We start from the raw sequence: 19,046 nt of genomic DNA, 5'->3' as shown, positions 1-19,046 counted from the left end.
AGTTTGGGTGCATTCCATGAAGAGCCTTTAAAGTACATGAACATGGCGCACGTGCAGGAAAGACTCGGAGCATGAATGTCTGCGATTCAAAAGAGCTGCGTTTCCACAGCCTTGAGACTAGGGATCTTTGAGGTGCTCTAGTGAAGGGATGAAGGTCTAAATAAGTCCTTGGATGCAGAAAAAAAGGTTCGCTGCCTGTTAGAAAATGCTGTGTAGAGAAAAGAAACTATGTGGGTGGGAACTGCAGGACAAAATACTGTAAAAAAAATACTTCAAATAATTTTGGGGTGTTTTTTCTTGTGATAACAAGTCTTTTTCTAAAGATTTCAACCTATTTATCTCTTTTTTCCTGGTTAAAATAAATAGATTATTCCTCAAGAAAAATGTCCATGCGTCTTGGGAAAACATTGAGTAAAACAAAATGTTTGCAAAGTTGTCCTTTTGTATTGATATGATTTTTATACACTTCTGTTCTGTCTTGTGTCTTCTGATCCATGGTAAAATTATAACATTTCTTATTAAATACATTAAAGAACATTTTGAAGAAATTGGTTCATGATTTCTTGTAAGGACGTTGTGGTGGGTTCTTATGCGCAGCCAGTTGAGAACCACTGGTCTAGATGTGGTACTGCTGGAGATGAGGCCCAAGCAGGTTGCTTTGATGGTGGAGAAAGAAGGTAGCCTGTGGATTCTAGGAAACAGTGCAACATCTCCTGACCTCAGCTGTGATAAAATATATATTCTGATAAAGGAGACTTTGGACAGTTGATGATAAACATATACGCAATAAAAACCAATTATAAAGCTGTGATCAGAAACACCAGATGAAATAAGAAGTGGTTCAATATGTGGAAAAAATCCTGAAACAAAAGAGACACTTTCCATACCTCACATTTTCTCAGACTTTGTACATTTGATTTTTACTCTTTTAAATGATGTCATATCATTTAAACCCATTTAAATACCACTGTGTGAAGTAGGGATGAACAATAATGATTTCAATGTTATCCGATAAGGCAATATTTACAAATTCATTTTATTCATGCCGCGGTTGGACTTATTAGCTGGTACGCTTTCCGAAAGGGGCCAACCCATGTCAGTACCATTGCCTTCATTTAACTGCTTGAAAGTTTTTGGAGGAAACCAAATATCAGCACTAAAACCAAATTAAAGAAAAAGCTTTTAACTGAGCTGCCAATAAGACATGGTCTGCTACTGCATCAGTGTTCCTACACATTTTTAACATCAAATTTAAGATCTTTTAAAGACCTGACCTGAGAAAAATTAATGCCACTTTTTGTGTGGCAATAATGGTGAGTGACGTTTCATTTAAGGCACAGATTATGGAATGTCAAATGGAATAGGACAAACTGCTTCAGGGAAGACCTTTCAAAATGAGGGTGGGCTGTTCACATTTTTTTTTTTTGCAGGCAGCTTGGTAACCCTAGCATTTAAAGACATGGACTATTGTTTCAAACAGCACAGGGTTTATTCAATCACAGTGATGAATTTAAAATAAGGGGGATGTCTGGTCCTGCCCCGGCATTTAAGGGAGAATTTATGAAACAATTTCTGGTAAAAAAAAAAAAAAACAAAAAAAAAAAATCAATGAAAGATCCAAGATTACTGATTAATGAAAGAAGATTTGCATTTCCTTTATGAAGCAGACATTCTAGTTAGCTTGAATTCTCTTTTTAAAATGGGTTGTTTCATAAAACAGTCATATAATCTAAAGATTTTAACAAAATAATCTGATTAGCTTGTTAATGTGACTTTTAATACACATTTTTCAACTGATACACTTTCAAGTAATAAAAAAAAGGATAGAAACTCTGACTGTAGCTTTATCTCTCTTTTTCTGCATCAGTAACTGGTTTAATAGCTTATTAGATTTTTGTTTTCTAGTTTTTGTGCTTTAGTTATTGATAAGCTACACTGCATTTATTCATTTGTCTATAATATGTGCGGAAATGCATCTCCTGGTATGTCTGAGTTTTGCTATAGTGCTAAAATGCTAATTTGTCAACGCAAGCCATGGTGCTAAATATCAGGACATTGTATATCAATGAACACTGAAGGACAGAGAGAGGAATTACGCCAATATCTCCCTAATACTAAAGACTTCTCTCTGACCCGGCTTAGGCTGAAGGAGCGGGGCTTACACACAGAAATACAAGTACAGGCTGCACTACTGTAAATGCCGTTAACTGTACCGTGGACAAACATCGATGCAATAAAGTAAGATTTAAATTTCCAGATTAAGCTAGAAAATGAAGACTGGACAACAAGACATCGTTGGCAATGTGCCTTCTAAAATTCAAGACATCTAACAGGTAAAATTAAGACTTTTTAAGACATATTAAGAACTTTAATTTCAAAAGTCCAATATAAGACTTTTTGAGACTTTTCAAGGATCTGCAGGAACCCTGGTTTTAGTCACATTTCATCCATTTTCACTCTTGTAAATTTTAGTCTTGCTTTAGTCAACAGAACCCAAAAACATTTTAGTCTTTACTTTTAATCACAATGTTTTTCCTCTTTGAACTAATGTAATCAGTCTAATAGTAAAATATAAAAGTAAAACATTCATATTAAAGTGCTATCAATACTGACAACACTTAACTCACCTTTGTCAAAGATTTTGTGATCAAACATCTGTTCTTAGTCTCCAACATTTTAAGTTTTTAGTATGTTTAGTCAAAATAACAGTGTACTGCATATAGCAACAATGATCGAAATTCAATATGTAATCACTGTTCAGACTGGTTTTAACTGTAGAGTTATCTAGTTTGGATTTCAAATGATTTATTATATTGAATTTTTTTGTTATTGCTTTTCATGTTGTTGTTCATGAGTAAGGATAATGTTTACAACATGGTGACCTCTGATCACATGAGAGTCGGTACAAAAAAAGAGTGAAAAACACTGTTACATGCGTCGTGAGCATCTTCATCTTAGCTTACTAAGAGTTAGGGGAAAAACATGGTCGATCTGTTCAGAGGGCTGGCTCAGACCAAAAAAATGCCAGGACCAGACTTTCTTCCCAGGCCACTGATGACTGACACTGATATCAACATGCATCTGTAAGAGTATTTCTGACCTAAAAATGAAGTGACAGCTGTTATAGTCTGATATTTATAACTTCACTCAAGGTGTGCCTCATGTCAAAAACAACAATCCACCAGCAGGAACCCCAGCAGAAATCACTGTATAACAGACAGCATCTAAACACAACTAAGAACTCTTCCCAAGGGCATGATGGGAAACTCTCCCCATACATCCCCCCGATCTAAAATCACAGTGGCCAAGCTTAGATCAGTCGACTCTTTACAGAGTTTAACAACCACTGATGGATCAAAACTGTCAAAAAACTCCAACACCAAAGACCATTTCACTCAGAATGGAGTTTGAGTTACAGCTGATTAATTTCTGACTTCTCAGAGAAGCCCAGGTGAATTCAGTTTGAAATTCCTCATTCCTGTTCAAATGGTCAAACGTGGAGAGCTTACTGAAAACGAAAGAGTCCACATTAAAGCGTTTCATGATGCTGGATGGTCTCTGAGACAAATAGTGAAAGACATAAAGTGTTCTCACAGTGTGGTCAAGTATGCTTTGGAGTCAACTGCCGAGACTGGTACTTACAAAATGCACCAAGGAAGAGGCAGGAAACCTAAGTTAACTGAAGCAGATGTCAGACACCTCAAGATTTGAAGTACTAGAGACAGAAGGAAGACCACTGCTAATCTTCAGGCGGAGATGAATGCTTCTAGATCAGAGTCTGAGAAAGTCTCCAGAATGACCATAAGCAGACGACTGATGGAACAAGGCTTAAAGAGAAGAATAGCTGCCAAGAAGCCATTATTGAGGCCTGCAAACATCCAGAAATGCCTCAGATTTGCCAGGGAGCACAAACACTGGACTGTTGATGACTGGTAGAGGGTTCTCTGGATGGACGAGTCCAAGTTTGAACTCTTTGGTCTGCATCATCGTGTTTATGTCCACAGAAAAGCTGGAGAACGTTTTGATGCCAGATGCACTGCACCCACAATGAAACACGGTGGAGATTCCATTATGGTATGGGATTCCATTTGTGGAATTTGCATGGGCAAATTAGTGAAAATGGATGGCACTGTGAACAAGAACATCTAACGCAACATCTCAGTGCATCATGGAATCCCTTCTGGTCTGAATCTGATTGGTCGTGGGTTCATATATCAACAAGACAATGACCCCAAGCATACTTTTAGCTGTGCAGAGACTATTTGACCAAGAAAAAGGAATCTGGAGTACTGGAACTGATGGACTGGCCAAGTCAAGGTCCGGATTTGAATCCAACAAATTTGGGATTTAGTAAATTCAAAGGTTGATGGCACAAAAGTTTCATCTAAAGCAAGTCTGTGGGAACAGCTAGAAACTATATGGGACTCAATAACAAAAGAGACTGTGGAAAAGTACATAAAAACAATGCCAGCAAGAATGCAAGCTGTTATCAAGGCCAAAGGAGGATATACAAAATACGAAGTTTTTAGATTATTATGTGTGAAAAAGGACCATTTAGTTGTTTCAGTTTGTGTTCTTTGCCAAATAAATAACCAGGGATGCCCTGATCCTGATCACATGTATTGGATCAGGGCTGATACTAAGCATTTTTTTAATTGATCGGCGATCAGCAATTTGATCCGATCTGCCCAGCCGATCATTTACGTCAGTTGCTGTAAATGGAGCATAATTTACGACAGGCCGTAAATGCACCAGTAACAACAAAGCAGCAGTTAGCTTTCATGTGTTAAAACGTTAGCGGTGTGGAAAACTTCAAACTTGAGAGCAAAAACAATCCAACAACCACTTGCAGCATCTGTAACACGACCGTTTCACAAGGTGGTAGCAGCAGAGCTGCGTTTAACACTACGAATTTGATCCGTCATTGCCGCTCAAAACATGCAGGAGATTATGGTGACTTCACTACGGCAAAAGGCAGCTTCACCGAAGATACATACTGGTCTTCAAGAGAACAGACAAGTACCCTCGACGGAGGCAAAAAGGATAACAGAAAAAGTTGTCAAGTTCATCGCTTTGGACAAGGGTTACATTACTAACACCGCTTTTGTCATACGACAAAGTATGTGATAGCATACTAGAGAAAAGCAATTTCACTGCCGTTAGCTTCACTACAAACATTTGGAGAAATAAAAGTGAGGGTAGGGGTAGTGATGTAGCACTATTGTAGTTGCACTGTACTGTAGTTACTGTAGTTGCACTTTAGAAATTGCGCTGAAATTACAAGAGTGCCTTGTATTTTGGTTTTATTCCAGTGTTAATGTTTTGGTTTACATCTCAGAATAAGCTGCTACATTTTAAAAAAGATTGTTGTTTTGAATCTGTATGATTCATCTGTTTTTGATCCTATTCAAGTTAAACAGTTTACACCACTTTAAAGTGGAGTTGGGATGTTTTTAATTCATTTTTGAGTTCAGTTTTTTGTTGTGACTAATAGACAAGGTAATGTGAAATTATAATATTTAAAATTCATTTATTGAATTTATATGTTATTGTGACTATTGACTCTGTTACACCACCTCTAAGTGAAAGTGAGGTTATTTGAGTTCACCTTTTGACTGCTCAGGTCATTCAGCTGACCACTTTAACTGGATTTTGATTTTCTGATTGAATACTAAACAATGCACTAAGTGAATATGTAAATTTATTTTTTGACAGATCATCAAAGCGAAACAGAGCTATTACACCATTCTGAGCAGAAATGTTATTTTATGTTTTTTTTTTTTACAACAATATTGGCTATACTCAGTTAAATGGAATAAGTTTGAGATATCTAGTAGTAACAATTGAAACTATAATCTAGTTCATTATGAGTATTGGATCGGGACTCGGTTCTGGCCGATATTCAATATTAAAAGATTGGATCAGGATCGGAGGCCAAAAACGCTGATCGGGACAACCCTATAAATAACAATAATATTTTTAGTGTTAAACAAGTTTTTGAAAGATTTCTTAAATATTTATGTTTTCTCGTTTTTATGACAGGTGGTCTAATAAAGCTGTTAAGCACTGTATATCATATAATATGTTAAAAATAACATTTCTATCAATAAATCAATCAAGTTGCTGTTGGTGAATGAGGCTGAATAACTGGGTGAACCTTTGAGCCCCTGAAAAACAAGCTCTTGGGGTTGTTTAAGTTAAAATATACATTAACAAATATATTTGTATGATTTCACAGAAGCTGAAACCATCCTGCACACAGTCAAACTCTCACATTACAATTTTCTACCCAACTCTGACCTCTGATCTTGACCCATGTGACTCCAAACTACTGCACAGAGCAGACGAGCTAACCAGAGCGCCAATCTTTCACATTCACAAAGACACGCTAAAGATGGCAGAACATCCACACAGAGACACAGACACTGAGACAAACATCAGGCATTCTCCACTTTAGGCACTGCGGCTGGTGACACTTACCTGTGGACTAGTTGTTCAATTGTCAGTGGCCGTGATAGAAATAACAGTTTGCTATCAGTCTGTCAGCATGGGGCAGGAAAACATTTGCTTGTTCTGAAAACAAGCGAGCACCAGGTGGTGCCGTCTCTCAGCGGATAAGCAATTAGCTTTCTGGAGGCCAAAAACTACAGTGTGTCCCAGATAGAAAACAAGCAACACCTGTGTGTGCAGCCGAGTGGAGCGCTGTGTAACAGGAAATAGCAACGTCCAACAGAGGAGTGTCAAGTTGCCCTTTTCTGAATGTGATCAGGAGACGGAGGCTGACGAGGAAATGAATAGAGTGGATAATAAGCAGGGGAGAGGGAATGAAATGATTTCAGAGCTGAGTGTGGAAAGAAAGCAACATTAATTAAATCTATGACAAAAAGAGAAAATCAAAAGGAAGGAACTTCAGGAAAAACAATACAATGAAGGCTGGAAAAAGATGTGGGCAGATGCATACAAATGAATGATGGAAATGAGAGAATAATAGAGAAATTATGCATGGTGGAAGAAAGGATTTAAACAGATGCTTATGGAAAAAGAAGAGGTGTGTGATAATGAGGGAGGTGTCACTCATGGTGGGGTCAGCAGAGAGCAGAAAAGGGCAACTGCACAGAATCAAGATGAGAAATACAGAAAGATTTTAGTCAGAAAAATGCAGAGAACCACTTACTGAGGCTACAGTCTATCCTGATACAATCTGGCGGGAGAGAGAGCGAAATGGTGAGATTAAAATTAAAAGAAAAGGAGAAAGAAAAGAAGAGAAAATAACAGTTTACATCCTTCAAAGTACATTCTGCTGACAACCAAGCATTGCTTTTGGGCCACCATCCGGGGACAGACTCTGAGTCAGGATCACCCTTTTCCTCCTTCATCCGTCCCTCCTCTGTCCACCCAGAAACCCAAAAAGCACCGCAGAAGGCAGGACTGGCACTGTGCAATTCACTGATTGCCTATAAATACTTTAATAAAATGAGCATTTGTTCACAGAAACAGCATAAAAATGCAAAACTCTGAATTATAAAGCTCCATCTTTGTTGAGTGCAGCTATGAAGATTTAACTTGCCATCTGGCAAAAGTGTTTGCAACTTTTTCAATTATTTATGTTCAAAGTTAATGCGTTCCCCTTTTTAAATCATAACAACATTGTATAAAGTATGTAATGCTGAACAAACATCATAAATATATGATTAACTTCAGTCTTAAAAGTGAAGCTGCACAATGTTGTTCTACCAGGTTTAATTCGGGGTTGTTTCCTCATAAAAGAGCACCTTTCTCACTCACTCTGCACACATCCTCTTCCTCCTGCAGTGCAGAGCAGATGAGATGTCTTGCTCTTTTAACTTTTAGCTTCTTTTTGTACACTTTGTGGTGCCTTCTGCAGCACTTAGGGCAAAAACCAAACCCCGACAGTGTAAATGACAAGAAAGGGTGATCTGCACATCCCAACCACCTTACGCCTTGTGCACACTAACCAAAAGAAATCCAGTGTAGACAAAAAACATTGCAAAATCATTTTGAATCTGAGATTGGAGAAGTGCTCCAAGACTTGGATTAAGGCGGTCTAAATTAAAATTTCATCATGATTCCTTCCAGGCATTTGCATTACTGCTCTGCTCCATCTAGTGGCTGTAAACAGCGTGTGCATGTGGCGGTGTGGTTGGGTTGTGGTCTCGAGCTGTCAACCGCTACAGAATAGTGGACACAAACAGCCAGGGACCAGCATCACTGCGTAGAGAGGAAGAGGGAGTCATCGTTTTATACTGATCCATGGGCCACATGGTTTTCAGTAGTTGGATTTTATTTCAGGGGTGAAACCGGACAGAAAAGAGGCATTTATTCAAACTTTTTTCATTTTTTATGCATGTCTTTTCCCTGCAGATAGTGGAATTTATTTTCTATTGGTTGTTTTTGTATATTAGCACAGTAAAGGCCTGTGTCCACAGCTGCTGTTTTATGTTCTAGCAGGACTTATTTTCACCAAGTGTTTTCAGAGCTCTGCATCCTCAGCATTCATCCTATCATGCTCTTTAACTTTTGGGAACTGGTGCCATGCTCGCTGGTTCCATCAGGGAAGGGGGCGGGACTTCTGATATCAGCTCTTTTCAACATCTGCAACATTGTAGGAGATCCTGATCCTACTCGTCTTTTTAGGGTTAAATTTCCAGATTGCTTTTGATGCCAGGATTTAACTTTCATGTTTTCAATATTAACCTGAATAAAGGAGATGTCATGGAAAAGTCCCCAATACCCATGCAGGTGAGTGTTTTTTAAAATTGAGTTTTTTTCGACCTTTGCACACATTTAAATGGCATTTTAAGGTAACTGATTGTGAAGTTTACCACTGGGTTGAAGATTCACAAGTTCTATTTGCAGCATTCATGTGTAGACAAAGGAAAACAGAGTTTTGATCTTGTAACGTCACACAGTGAGCCAGATTCTCCTCTTCCTGATGTCATAAGTGTGTCACATTAGTGTGCTGGTGGTATTGTTGCCAATAGGACTTATTACATTCTCACCCTCAAATTCCACATACTCTGTTTCAACAGTGTTGCATGCACACCAGGGTTTGCTCCAACTGGCAGCACACTAAATACATGTCTGAGGTGTAGCACAGTGGAATGTAGCCCTAAGCAGCTAAGAATGAGAGCTCACGATCACAAAAGAAGTACAAGTTCATTTGGGGACCACGGGATAAAATGTAAGCAACAGGTAACCGTGTCCTTCTGAGGCCGATTGCTGTTCACTTTGATATTCTGCGATATTTTGCTGGTGTTATGGGTGAGTACATTGGGATGTTAAAAATTTATGTTTTCTAGGATGGATATGTAGCACCAGCTGTTTCATCAGTTCAGACATGAACTATTCTTAGTCCATGGTGTGATCGTATCTCTGTGACAATCCGACTGACTCATGTACTGTGGCTCGCACCACTGGTTGTGACGTAATTTTGATAAAGTGATGAAGAGTCTGCATTTTCTTTCCTGTTTGGGTCAATCTGCTCTATAGGGTTTGATGCATTTTTGCTGCAGCCTCCACTGAAATTAGACCCAGCCAATATCTTGAATGAAGAGTGGAGTGGGGCTTCTGGCCCACGTTGGAGATAGACCAGAGCACATGCTGTGAAATTGCAAAGATCCACTCGCAAGGGAGCAATTTGCTCCAGAGTGCACTTAGACGAAGCATGTAGAAGATAACAAATACTTACAGTCACTCTCTCACTATGCTAAAGTGACACCTGAATGGACTACGGAGTTCACTGCTGCTTCAAGAAACACTCCAAAGTGTGATTACTGAAACAAATTGGTCATTGCTCATTGACATGGAGTGCTATTTGTAGCACATTAAGGTCCATTTTAATTGCATTTTCACTTAGATGAAGATTTTTCTAAGAATGCAGCATGTGTGGACAGGATTATGTTTAAAAACAGAGAAGGAAAGCCTCTGTCTTAAAACAAAACCGCCTATGTTTGCACCAAAAAGCAGCATCTGTGGACACAGGAACTTAATTGCCATTTTCATTGCAATATCAACATTTGCTAATTGCATCATAAAAGTCCAAACTAATTGCATTAAATATATCAATTATTAAGAATAGATAAGGAATACATTCTTTATCAACTAGTCTGTGCTCATTTTAATATTTTAACTAAGGCCTAGTTCTATGGCCATACGTCTGCACTGTGAAGATGCTCTGACAATCAGCTTCAGATTAGTGGAAAATATTACCCTTCAGGCTTCAAGATGGGCAATGGGAAAACACAGGGGTTGTGTAAAACATAAAGAATAGCATACAATCATGATAAGCAAGTTATATGCACTGCACAATATCTGATTATGTCAGACTTTATAGTAATAATAACTAATGTCAGGCAGGCCTAACATGTACAGACATATACTTTGGTTTGATTTTCTGTATCTTTTCATATTGCAATATACATCCCTGAAAGTAAAGACATCACATTGTTACTTTTTGCAGATATCATGCAGCCCTTCTGTATAGTAATGCTGCCTGAACAGTATAAAGCAGACGTAAACTGTGCTAAAGTGACAGACTGCATCATCCAAAAATGTGCACGTTTCAAAGGTTATCATCATTAGCTGTTAGTAATAAATATCATTAGAGCTAAATCTGTCTAATTATAGCCTTTACTAGTGATTAATTAGCAAGGATTGTAATTATCTTAACAAGGATTAAAGCCTGCACAGATATGGTGCACCCCCTGCTGACTGTGGGTTAATTAATTTCCTTGCAGAAGCTCTTTGAAAATCCTGAGTAGAGCAAAAGTGTCAGTCAACTGTGTGACTTTTTGGGCCGTAGTTCAGACTCAATAGAGGCCTGAGACATGGCATTGTGATGTAAATTAGAGCGGATTAGCTGTTGTTGAGGGACTACTAGGAGGTCAAGCTGTGGCCTTTGGGTGAGGAAGTGCAAATGTGTGCAGACGACTACAGCTGTGAGCCGGTCTCTCTGGCTGTTTGATCCGAGGGCCGCAGACATACAGGCCATTGAAGGGATGAAAAGTTCCATCGTGTGAGCTCTGGCCTGGTGGGGGCGTGTGTGAGAGGAAGAAAAAGAGAGAGAAAGAGAAGAGAGAGGAAGAGAGCAGTTTCCACCTTTCATTATCCCACCAGTGCTGCCTGTCTCTGTGGCTTTAACCCCCGTGTTTCAGGGTGCACCTCTGTCATACTCCTCCTTTGTTCACTTGTGAAAGTTTGTTACTAGACTACATAAGAAATCGACTAAGATATCTTAACCAGATTTTTAACTTTATTGTCACCATCTTGACTTCTAGATTACCAGAAGTTACTGAAACAAGATCAGTGATAAAACAGCTACATCTCTATGAATATCAACATTTAAACTTAAATATGATACCAGTCAAGATCAGATTGCATTAATACCTGTTTTGATACCACAGTAACAAATATTCAAGTCCGAATCACCCAAGATTATGTTATTTATTGTCTTTAAAGCAACAATATGTAGTTTTACCATCTTAACCCTTTAAAGCCAACTGTATCAAATTTGATGAACATGATCAATGCTTTCCTTAAATAACCTTTTTTATAAACAATCAGATTAATGATAAAAATGCCCTCTGGTGGATTATCAATCACCATAAATGCCTTATGTGATACAAACACAATTTATGTGAAATTTTATGGAAATTTTTCTCTTTTTTATTTTGATAGAAGTGAAAAAAAAAAAAAAAAAACCTGGGCTGATAACCTGCTCTCAGAACTGTGTAACTCCTGTTTAATGGCATAAGTTCACACACCAGCTTTCAGCTAAAAAGAAGCCATAAGAGATGTTAGAGGGCAGTTATGGATTAAAAAAACATAATTTACCCTGAGGCTTTATAACCTGAATAATAAAGGAGCTCTGTTGCTTTAGCCCCAAACTAGAGAGGCGTAAAGTGGTCAAATGTTGGACTGGTGTTGTGTTCCTACTGACTTTTAGCTAGAAGTCGCTCTATGACTGCTGGAGCTGTCTGCTGCTCTAGTGAGATTCTTCACACATTCACAAATGTATTAAATATGTTTTAGAAGTTAAGGTCCAACTCGAGTAACATTGTTTAACTATACAAATAAGGATGGCAAGGTCAGTTCATGACATCTCCAGTTGTGAGATGGGGTCACAGAAGGACTCATGAACATACTGTCTCACACTATTGCATATTCAAAATGCTTTGCCTTAACAGAAAACACAAACACAAGCAGCTTCACAACAGAAATTGTCCGATGGACAGTTTTTCCCAGATGGACACACTACAGCAGGGGCCATCAACTACATTTGTCCAAGGGACAGGTTATGTCTACACAGACACTCTGGGGGCCAGACTGTTAAATAAACTCAAGGAACATTTTTTGTCTCAATAATTTCAACTTCTTTGAAATGTACCTTATTTTAAGCCCCTAGCAGTAAGCTCAGTCCCTATCACCTATACTACAGCCAGCCACAGGGTGATTGAGATATTTAGGCCACATAATTCTGGGCCCACCATGTAGTTTTACATAAATATGCTGAGTCCTGATAGGTTAGAACACATGAAGGAAACAAATGTTTTATTTTAATTCTCAGGCAGTGAAAAATAAACTTTCGAACCCCCAGAACTGTTAAAGTAACACAGAAATCGGCAGATTTAATCAAGAATGTGTTTGTCATGCTAATAATGGTTAATAATAGTTGAATCTTTATAATACTGATCAAACATTAAGTCAGTCCAAAATAATTGTTTCACTCTCACTTATTTTTGGAGTAACTTTAATACCTGTAGGGATTTAAAAAGGAAAGAAAGAAGATACCCTAAATACAGCAATTTTTCTTACCTCAACACATTTTCTGAATTTGATCATGCCTCTGTTGGCCATATAGAAAGCTGTCAAGGATCTGATGTGGCCCCCGGGCCTCCAGTTGATGATCAGTGCGCTACGGCATTAAAACTCTGATGTGTGAAGGCCAATAAGTATTATTTTTCATACTAAAAGACATTTTACATAAAGGTTCACTCTTTCTTGGAGTCTATCCACATTGTTTTGAAAAATGTCTCACATTTTTAAAGTGTGTCAATCTGGTAGAAGTGTCTGTCAAGACTACTTCCATTGTGAAACTATCTGTGTTCATTTTTGTTTTTGTTTTTTTTGTTGTAAATTTATAAAGTTTTGAACAAGCATTTGTGTTGCGCCTGTTTGTTATCTGAAAGCATTTTGAATATGAATTTACACTGCATCTGCAACCATCTTTTCTGTTACTGCAAAGCAGTTTTCTGATAATGTATGCTGTTTTTAATATAAATTAGTGTCATACTTCCCAGCCACCGCATAAAAACATATGAAGTTAATTTTCAAAATTACAATGCCACTCCTTGTTCACAAAAGTATTGATATTTATGTTTAACTCACTGGCCTTTGGATTCAAGCTCCCAGTAACCTGTGTGGGGTTTTTTTTGCACAGACCCGTGTCTTTCCCGCTGACTGTCATTCATTTCAATGGAGCATTTTCACCCAGAAAGGAAGGGGGTCAGTATGCACAAAGCACCCAGGTGGTTTGGTCTTATCAATAGCATTATTATTGTTTTATAACAGTGCAGTTACACTTAGAAATCCCTGATGTAAAACAAACTGAATTCTTACATGTTGTTGCTTTAAAAATGTTGCCAATGTCTTGTTCAGTTTCTACAGAATGCAGAATGCATTTGCTTGCAATTTTTAATGGATTCATTCGTCTACACCTACAAACCTTTTTGGTAAAGTTGAGTGTAGAAGTTGAAGATTTTTTCCACCTCCTTTAAGGTGGGACTCAAGCATGGAAAGTTTACTTCATACTGCACAGAGGAAGAACTGAAAGAGGCAGGTGAGACCATGAACTTATGTGCCATGTCTGTGGCATTGCATCTATGGAAAAGAAGACCATATGCACCTTCTTTAGCACATATTCTGATTGCAATGAAATTTTACCCAGTCAAAATGTCTGTCGCATATGTCTGTAGGTTACACAGAATGCATTCAGTCTTTTCTATAAACCATTTCTGTAACCTATTTTCTCAGTTTCTTTGATCTTCATCCCAGTTAAGATGTCTTTATACTTAAATGTTTTGAACTATTCTAAGATTGCTTATAGCAAAGATTCATGTCTTCATTTAGCACCGCTGCAGGGCAGAAGTAGAGCTAAACAGCCCTTCAAAAAGCTACAGAACAGAACCGTAGTAGACCCATAAGGAGGAGTAAGACAAGAGCAAAGCCACTTTTAATATTTAGAGACAGGCTGGTGGGTTAAGGCTGAGGATCCAGGGCCAGAGATAGTATTTGAGATGGAACTTTTAAACAGGAGGAGATGGAATGAGGCTAGGGCTGGGGAGTAGAGGCCAAAGATAAGGGTGACTTCCAATGGAGGGAAATGACTACAATTTGGCTTTTAGTCTTCCTGTAGCTGTTACTCTTGGTTTGTGGCATGAAAGCTTCTGTATTTGTGCCTCTGAATTCTCAAATAATGTTTCAGTGCACTGTTGGAAAAACACGTCCAAACAAATGGTAAGTTATGGCCACACTCTAGCTTATTAGCTTAATAAACCTCTCATTAAACAAAATGAAGCTTGCTCTAACTTGTTCTAAACAAATCTGAAACAAGCAAGGGACAAATTCAGAAGCTTTACTTCCCACTCGACTATCTTAGAATGGAATGGAAACCAGAAACCATCCATGGAGATGCGACAAAGGATGGAGAGGGAGAGTTCAGCAGTGACGTTCACGATGGATTACACTGGCCTACCAAGGTTCACAGTGAGCTTGATGCGGCCTCCGTCCAGCTCCAGTCGCAGGGTGTCCGCTGACTCCTTGGAGGTGGTAGCCATGAGCAGACCGTACGCTCGCTGGGACATGAAGCGCAGCGCCACGTCCTCCGCCTCCGTGTGCATGGTGACCGGCATGATGATCTTCAGGTACATGCTGCCATCATAACTCAGCACCGTCGCCTCTGGATGGGGGTGAGAGAGAGGACAGGGGGTGAGAAGGTGGGTGAGACGTTAACACAAGCTTAGTCTTATGTCTCTGGATCATCTTCCCTTCTTAGACATTTGCGTCAGTTCAGTTAAAGGCTTGTTAATAATGTAAAAGTTTAAAACATGATGAATCTGAGTAAACTGAAGGTCCATCTGTATGCATTAGCATTATAAATGTTTTCTCTTGGTGTCCTATCATGTCACGATAAATCACTTCCACTCTAACAACAATCGTAGGGTACCTAATTTGCATTTAAGAAAAAAGAGTGGATATCCAAACATGACATCATGACTAGGTTTGGGCTGCTCGTAAGTTATTGGTGACTCTAAACACAACCCCAATTCAAAAATAGTTGGGGCGCTCTGTAAAATGTAGATAAAAATAGAGTGCAATATTTGCAAATTTCATAAACTCATATTTTATTCACAATAGAAAATAAACAATAAATCATATTTACCATTTCAGGAACCATGAGCTTATTTTGAATTTTACAGCAGCAGCATATCACAAAAAAGTAGGGAAAGGGACACCTAAGGTTGGAAAAGTAAGTGGTACTAGTAAATAAAACAGCTGATGTTGCATTGTGGGCACTTCATTGGAATTTGGGAGATTTTTCTGTAAATTTGGGGGAACTTGATTGGACATTTTGGAGGGAATTATCTTTGGAAGTTTCATAAACTTCTAGGGAATTTGTTTTGTTGTTTGGAGGAGTTTGATTAGAAATTCTGGGGGAAATTAGCTTGAAAATGTATTAACATTTTTAGCATTAGCATTTAATCAGGCTAGTTCAGGAAGTTCTGCAGTAATGTTGGAGAAAAACTGACAACAAATAAAACAAACAAAAAAAACATATAATAGCTTTCAAAGTGCATTTCGCTAATGCCTCAAAATTTTGGGGATTTTTTTTTAATTAAGATTTCTTTTGGGGCTTTTTGTGCCTTTATTCGATAGAGGAGGACAGTGGATAGAGCCGGAAATGGGAGAGAGTGGGGAGAAACATTTGTCAAAGGGGCTGGATTCGAACCCAGGCCGCCCTCATACATGGGTTGCACTGTAGACCGCTAGGCTGTCTGCAAGCTCCAATTTTTGCAATTTTGAGGGAAATTTTCATGTGTTTGATATATCTAATAATTCTAAAGGAATTTTTCCACAGCATCATCCTTGGCCACAAGTTTTTCCGATCAGTCATCAGAAAAATTACAAGATTGTGTGTCTCTTTTAGACTTCCAGAAATCATTGTCTGTCAACACGGATGGCCATGCAATCCACAAATGCAAGTTAAAAATGTATCATGCAAAGAAGAAGCCATATGTGAACATGATCAAGATATACAGCTGTCTCCTCTGGGCCAAAGCTCACTCAGAATGGACTGAGGCAAAATGGAAAACTGTTCTGTGGTCAGAGGAATCGTTATTAGACTTTTTTTTTTTTTTTAAACCACAGACGCCATGTCCTGTGGACTAAAGAGGAGAGCCCCCATCCAGCTTGTTATCAGTGCATGGTTCAAAAGTACGGGGTTACATCAGTGCCAATGGCGTGGACAGCTTACACATGTGGAAAGGCATGATCAATGCTGAAAAGTAGATTGAGGTTTAAAGCAACGTATGCTCCCATTCAGATCTTGAATATTACAGTAGGACAATACTAAGCCACATACTGCATGTATCAACAGAATGGCTTCGCAGCTGAAGGATGTTTTGGCTGATGGGGGCTGCAGGAAGTAGAGAGTGGGCGTGTCCTAACCCCTCTACCTCCCAGCCCTGGTAATGATATTCTAAAGGCAGTTTTTGAAATTCGAGGCTTGATGCACCTCAGCTGTGGGGTTTACTTTTCCATACTGACAGCTCTCTACTTGTGAGTTTGTGTCTTCATGTGTGTCTGATAACCCTGAAGCAGTTTAATACCAAATCTAAGCAAAATTCATCCTCTAAAGCCTTTCAAATGTACCAAGGAGGAACAGAGAATTCCCTGTTTGTCAAGCAGGCGTTTGTGGATGTCATATTTACTTCATACGATCAAAGGAACATTCAGCTTGAATGATCAAAGCTGTGACTGTCTGTAAACTGAGAGCTTATCAGAGTGATCAAAAGATACAAAATCAATCACTGCAGCTCTTCTCAGCATGTCAGGGAGTTTGAATGTGATGACTGCGTGGAGAAGCACCCCAAAGACATGCTCTGATTTTATGTTTCTGGAATATCACAGTGATGCCGTTTGCCATGTCATGCTGTGAATAGATTTGATTTTGTCTTTTTCAGTCTGTGATTATTTGATGCAAACCAACAGGACTTTTAGTGCACTTATAAATCCTGAACACATGGCAGATCTACCTCCTAAAGCATGAAATGGAAACATTTGTTCAAATGAACCACGGGAAATGTTTATAATGTATCCGATAGCTCACTTTCCTGAAGGAAAAAAATTTAAACGACAGAAGTGCGTTTGATTTCAAAGAGAGCTTATTCACAGTAAGTAAGAGAGCACTTTCTCTCTGGAAAATCAGCCATGCCAGAAATAGACTGCAGTGTAATGTGACAGATCCCTGAGTGCTGCTCTTATTCTTCAGCGTGGGACGGTATGTGTCACCATAGGCTAACAGGAGTCGCTGTCACAAGAGAGCTCAAACGGTTTAGGCTTGAGGGAATACAGAAAAAAGATGCTAAAGGTGCTAACACACTGGAAAATAAAGCTTGCCTTCTTTTATATCATCTCAACTGACATTAAAGTGAGATACATTTTAGGATTAGGCAAAATACTGCCTTTTTAAGATGAATTGATGCATTTTAAACAAAATATAGCGTAATACAGTACCCTTCTTTTGATTTAAGAAGATGCCAGGCCAAATGTGCTGTAAAAAGACTTAAAAGAAAGAACCAAACAGTATTAAACATATTGACTAGAACATGATGTATTTAAGATATTTAGTCATAATGGGGATGTTTGTTTCAGTATTTTATTTTACTAAGGAGCATTTATACCAGGCGTGTCAAACTTAAGGCCCGGGGACCAGATCTGGCCTGTGGTAGAGTTATACCCAGCCCAAAAGAGCTTTTTTTTATTATAACAGGCCAAGTGGTATGAGGTCTGCAGATTTCCTCCAGTATAAAGATGTAAACTTAAACTTGATGATTCAAAATATCCTTGTTTAGTCATAAGAAATTAAAAAGTAAAGAGTAAAAACCATTTTAAAAAAGTCAGGAATGTGGGAGAAGAAATTAATTGTTGTGTTCATTAATGTGACAAAGCCTGTGAGTTAGTTTGGTCAGTAATCTCAAGCCCAGTGATTTACACCTGACATTCATCTTTATCAAATCCCATGACTCACATTCTCCTCATTCAGTGGTCTGTTCAAGGGGGACATATTATGCAAAAATCCATTTATTGGGCTTTTCTAACAAAAATATGTGCCCCTTGTTTGTCCAAAATCTCCTAAAGTACCAGAAAAATCCATTCCCTCTCTTTCTCCACCTTTCAGAACATGTGTGCTGAAACAAGCTGTTCTCAGATTTTCCCCTCATGATGTCATGTGGGGAGTTAGCACTGCCCCCAGATTCGGCTGGCCCTCCCACTTGAAAGAAAGTCCCGCCCTCCTCCTCTCCTGATCAGAGCCACATCCATAAAGCCACATTCATTTCCAGATAGGGGTGGGATCGGGGCGGAGTCAGACAGCTCATTAACATTTAAAGCCACAGACATAGAAACAGCCGTTCTGAGCAGGGCTGAAACAGAGGAGTTTTTGGACATACAAAGATCCAATACTGGAGCGTTTTTTTAACAACAGACTTCACAGAAATGTTTTGACCTCTGAGACCAGTACAAACTTGTCTTAAAAGGGTAAAATATGTGACCTTTAAGCTGCAAGATTTCTGGTCTTTTCCTCTGCTCTGCCCTGGATCAGCACTGCGCTCTCGCTTCAACCCACCTCCACCTCAGCATCCATCTTTTGGCTCCAACTGGGGGTTTATAATGTTATCTCATCACTCCTAAATTCAGCATGTAAGATAGATCTGTGAGGAGTGATGAAGTCGGAGCCTGACGCCAAA

At 38.8% G+C, this 19,046-nt stretch overlaps 1 protein-coding gene across 1 annotated transcript in view; it reads right to left on the bottom strand.

The window, feature by feature from the left end:
* The window catches only part of nrxn2b (neurexin 2b), a 740,090-nt gene that overhangs the window by 126,067 nt on the left and 594,977 nt on the right, over nt 1–19,046 (bottom strand). Inside the window, exon 11 of the mRNA XM_041780093.1 lies at nt 14,774–14,977. Within this exon, the coding sequence (XP_041636027.1) occupies nt 14,774–14,977 (204 nt within the window). The remainder of the gene's footprint in view (nt 1–14,773; nt 14,978–19,046) is intronic.

This window comes from Cheilinus undulatus, linkage group 22, assembly GCF_018320785.1.
Source record: "Cheilinus undulatus linkage group 22, ASM1832078v1, whole genome shotgun sequence".
NCBI classification, from domain to species: Eukaryota; Metazoa; Chordata; class Actinopteri; order Labriformes; family Labridae; genus Cheilinus; species Cheilinus undulatus.
The sequence above is the reverse complement of the archived record's forward strand: the minus strand, read 5'-3'. Positions and strand labels throughout refer to the sequence as shown.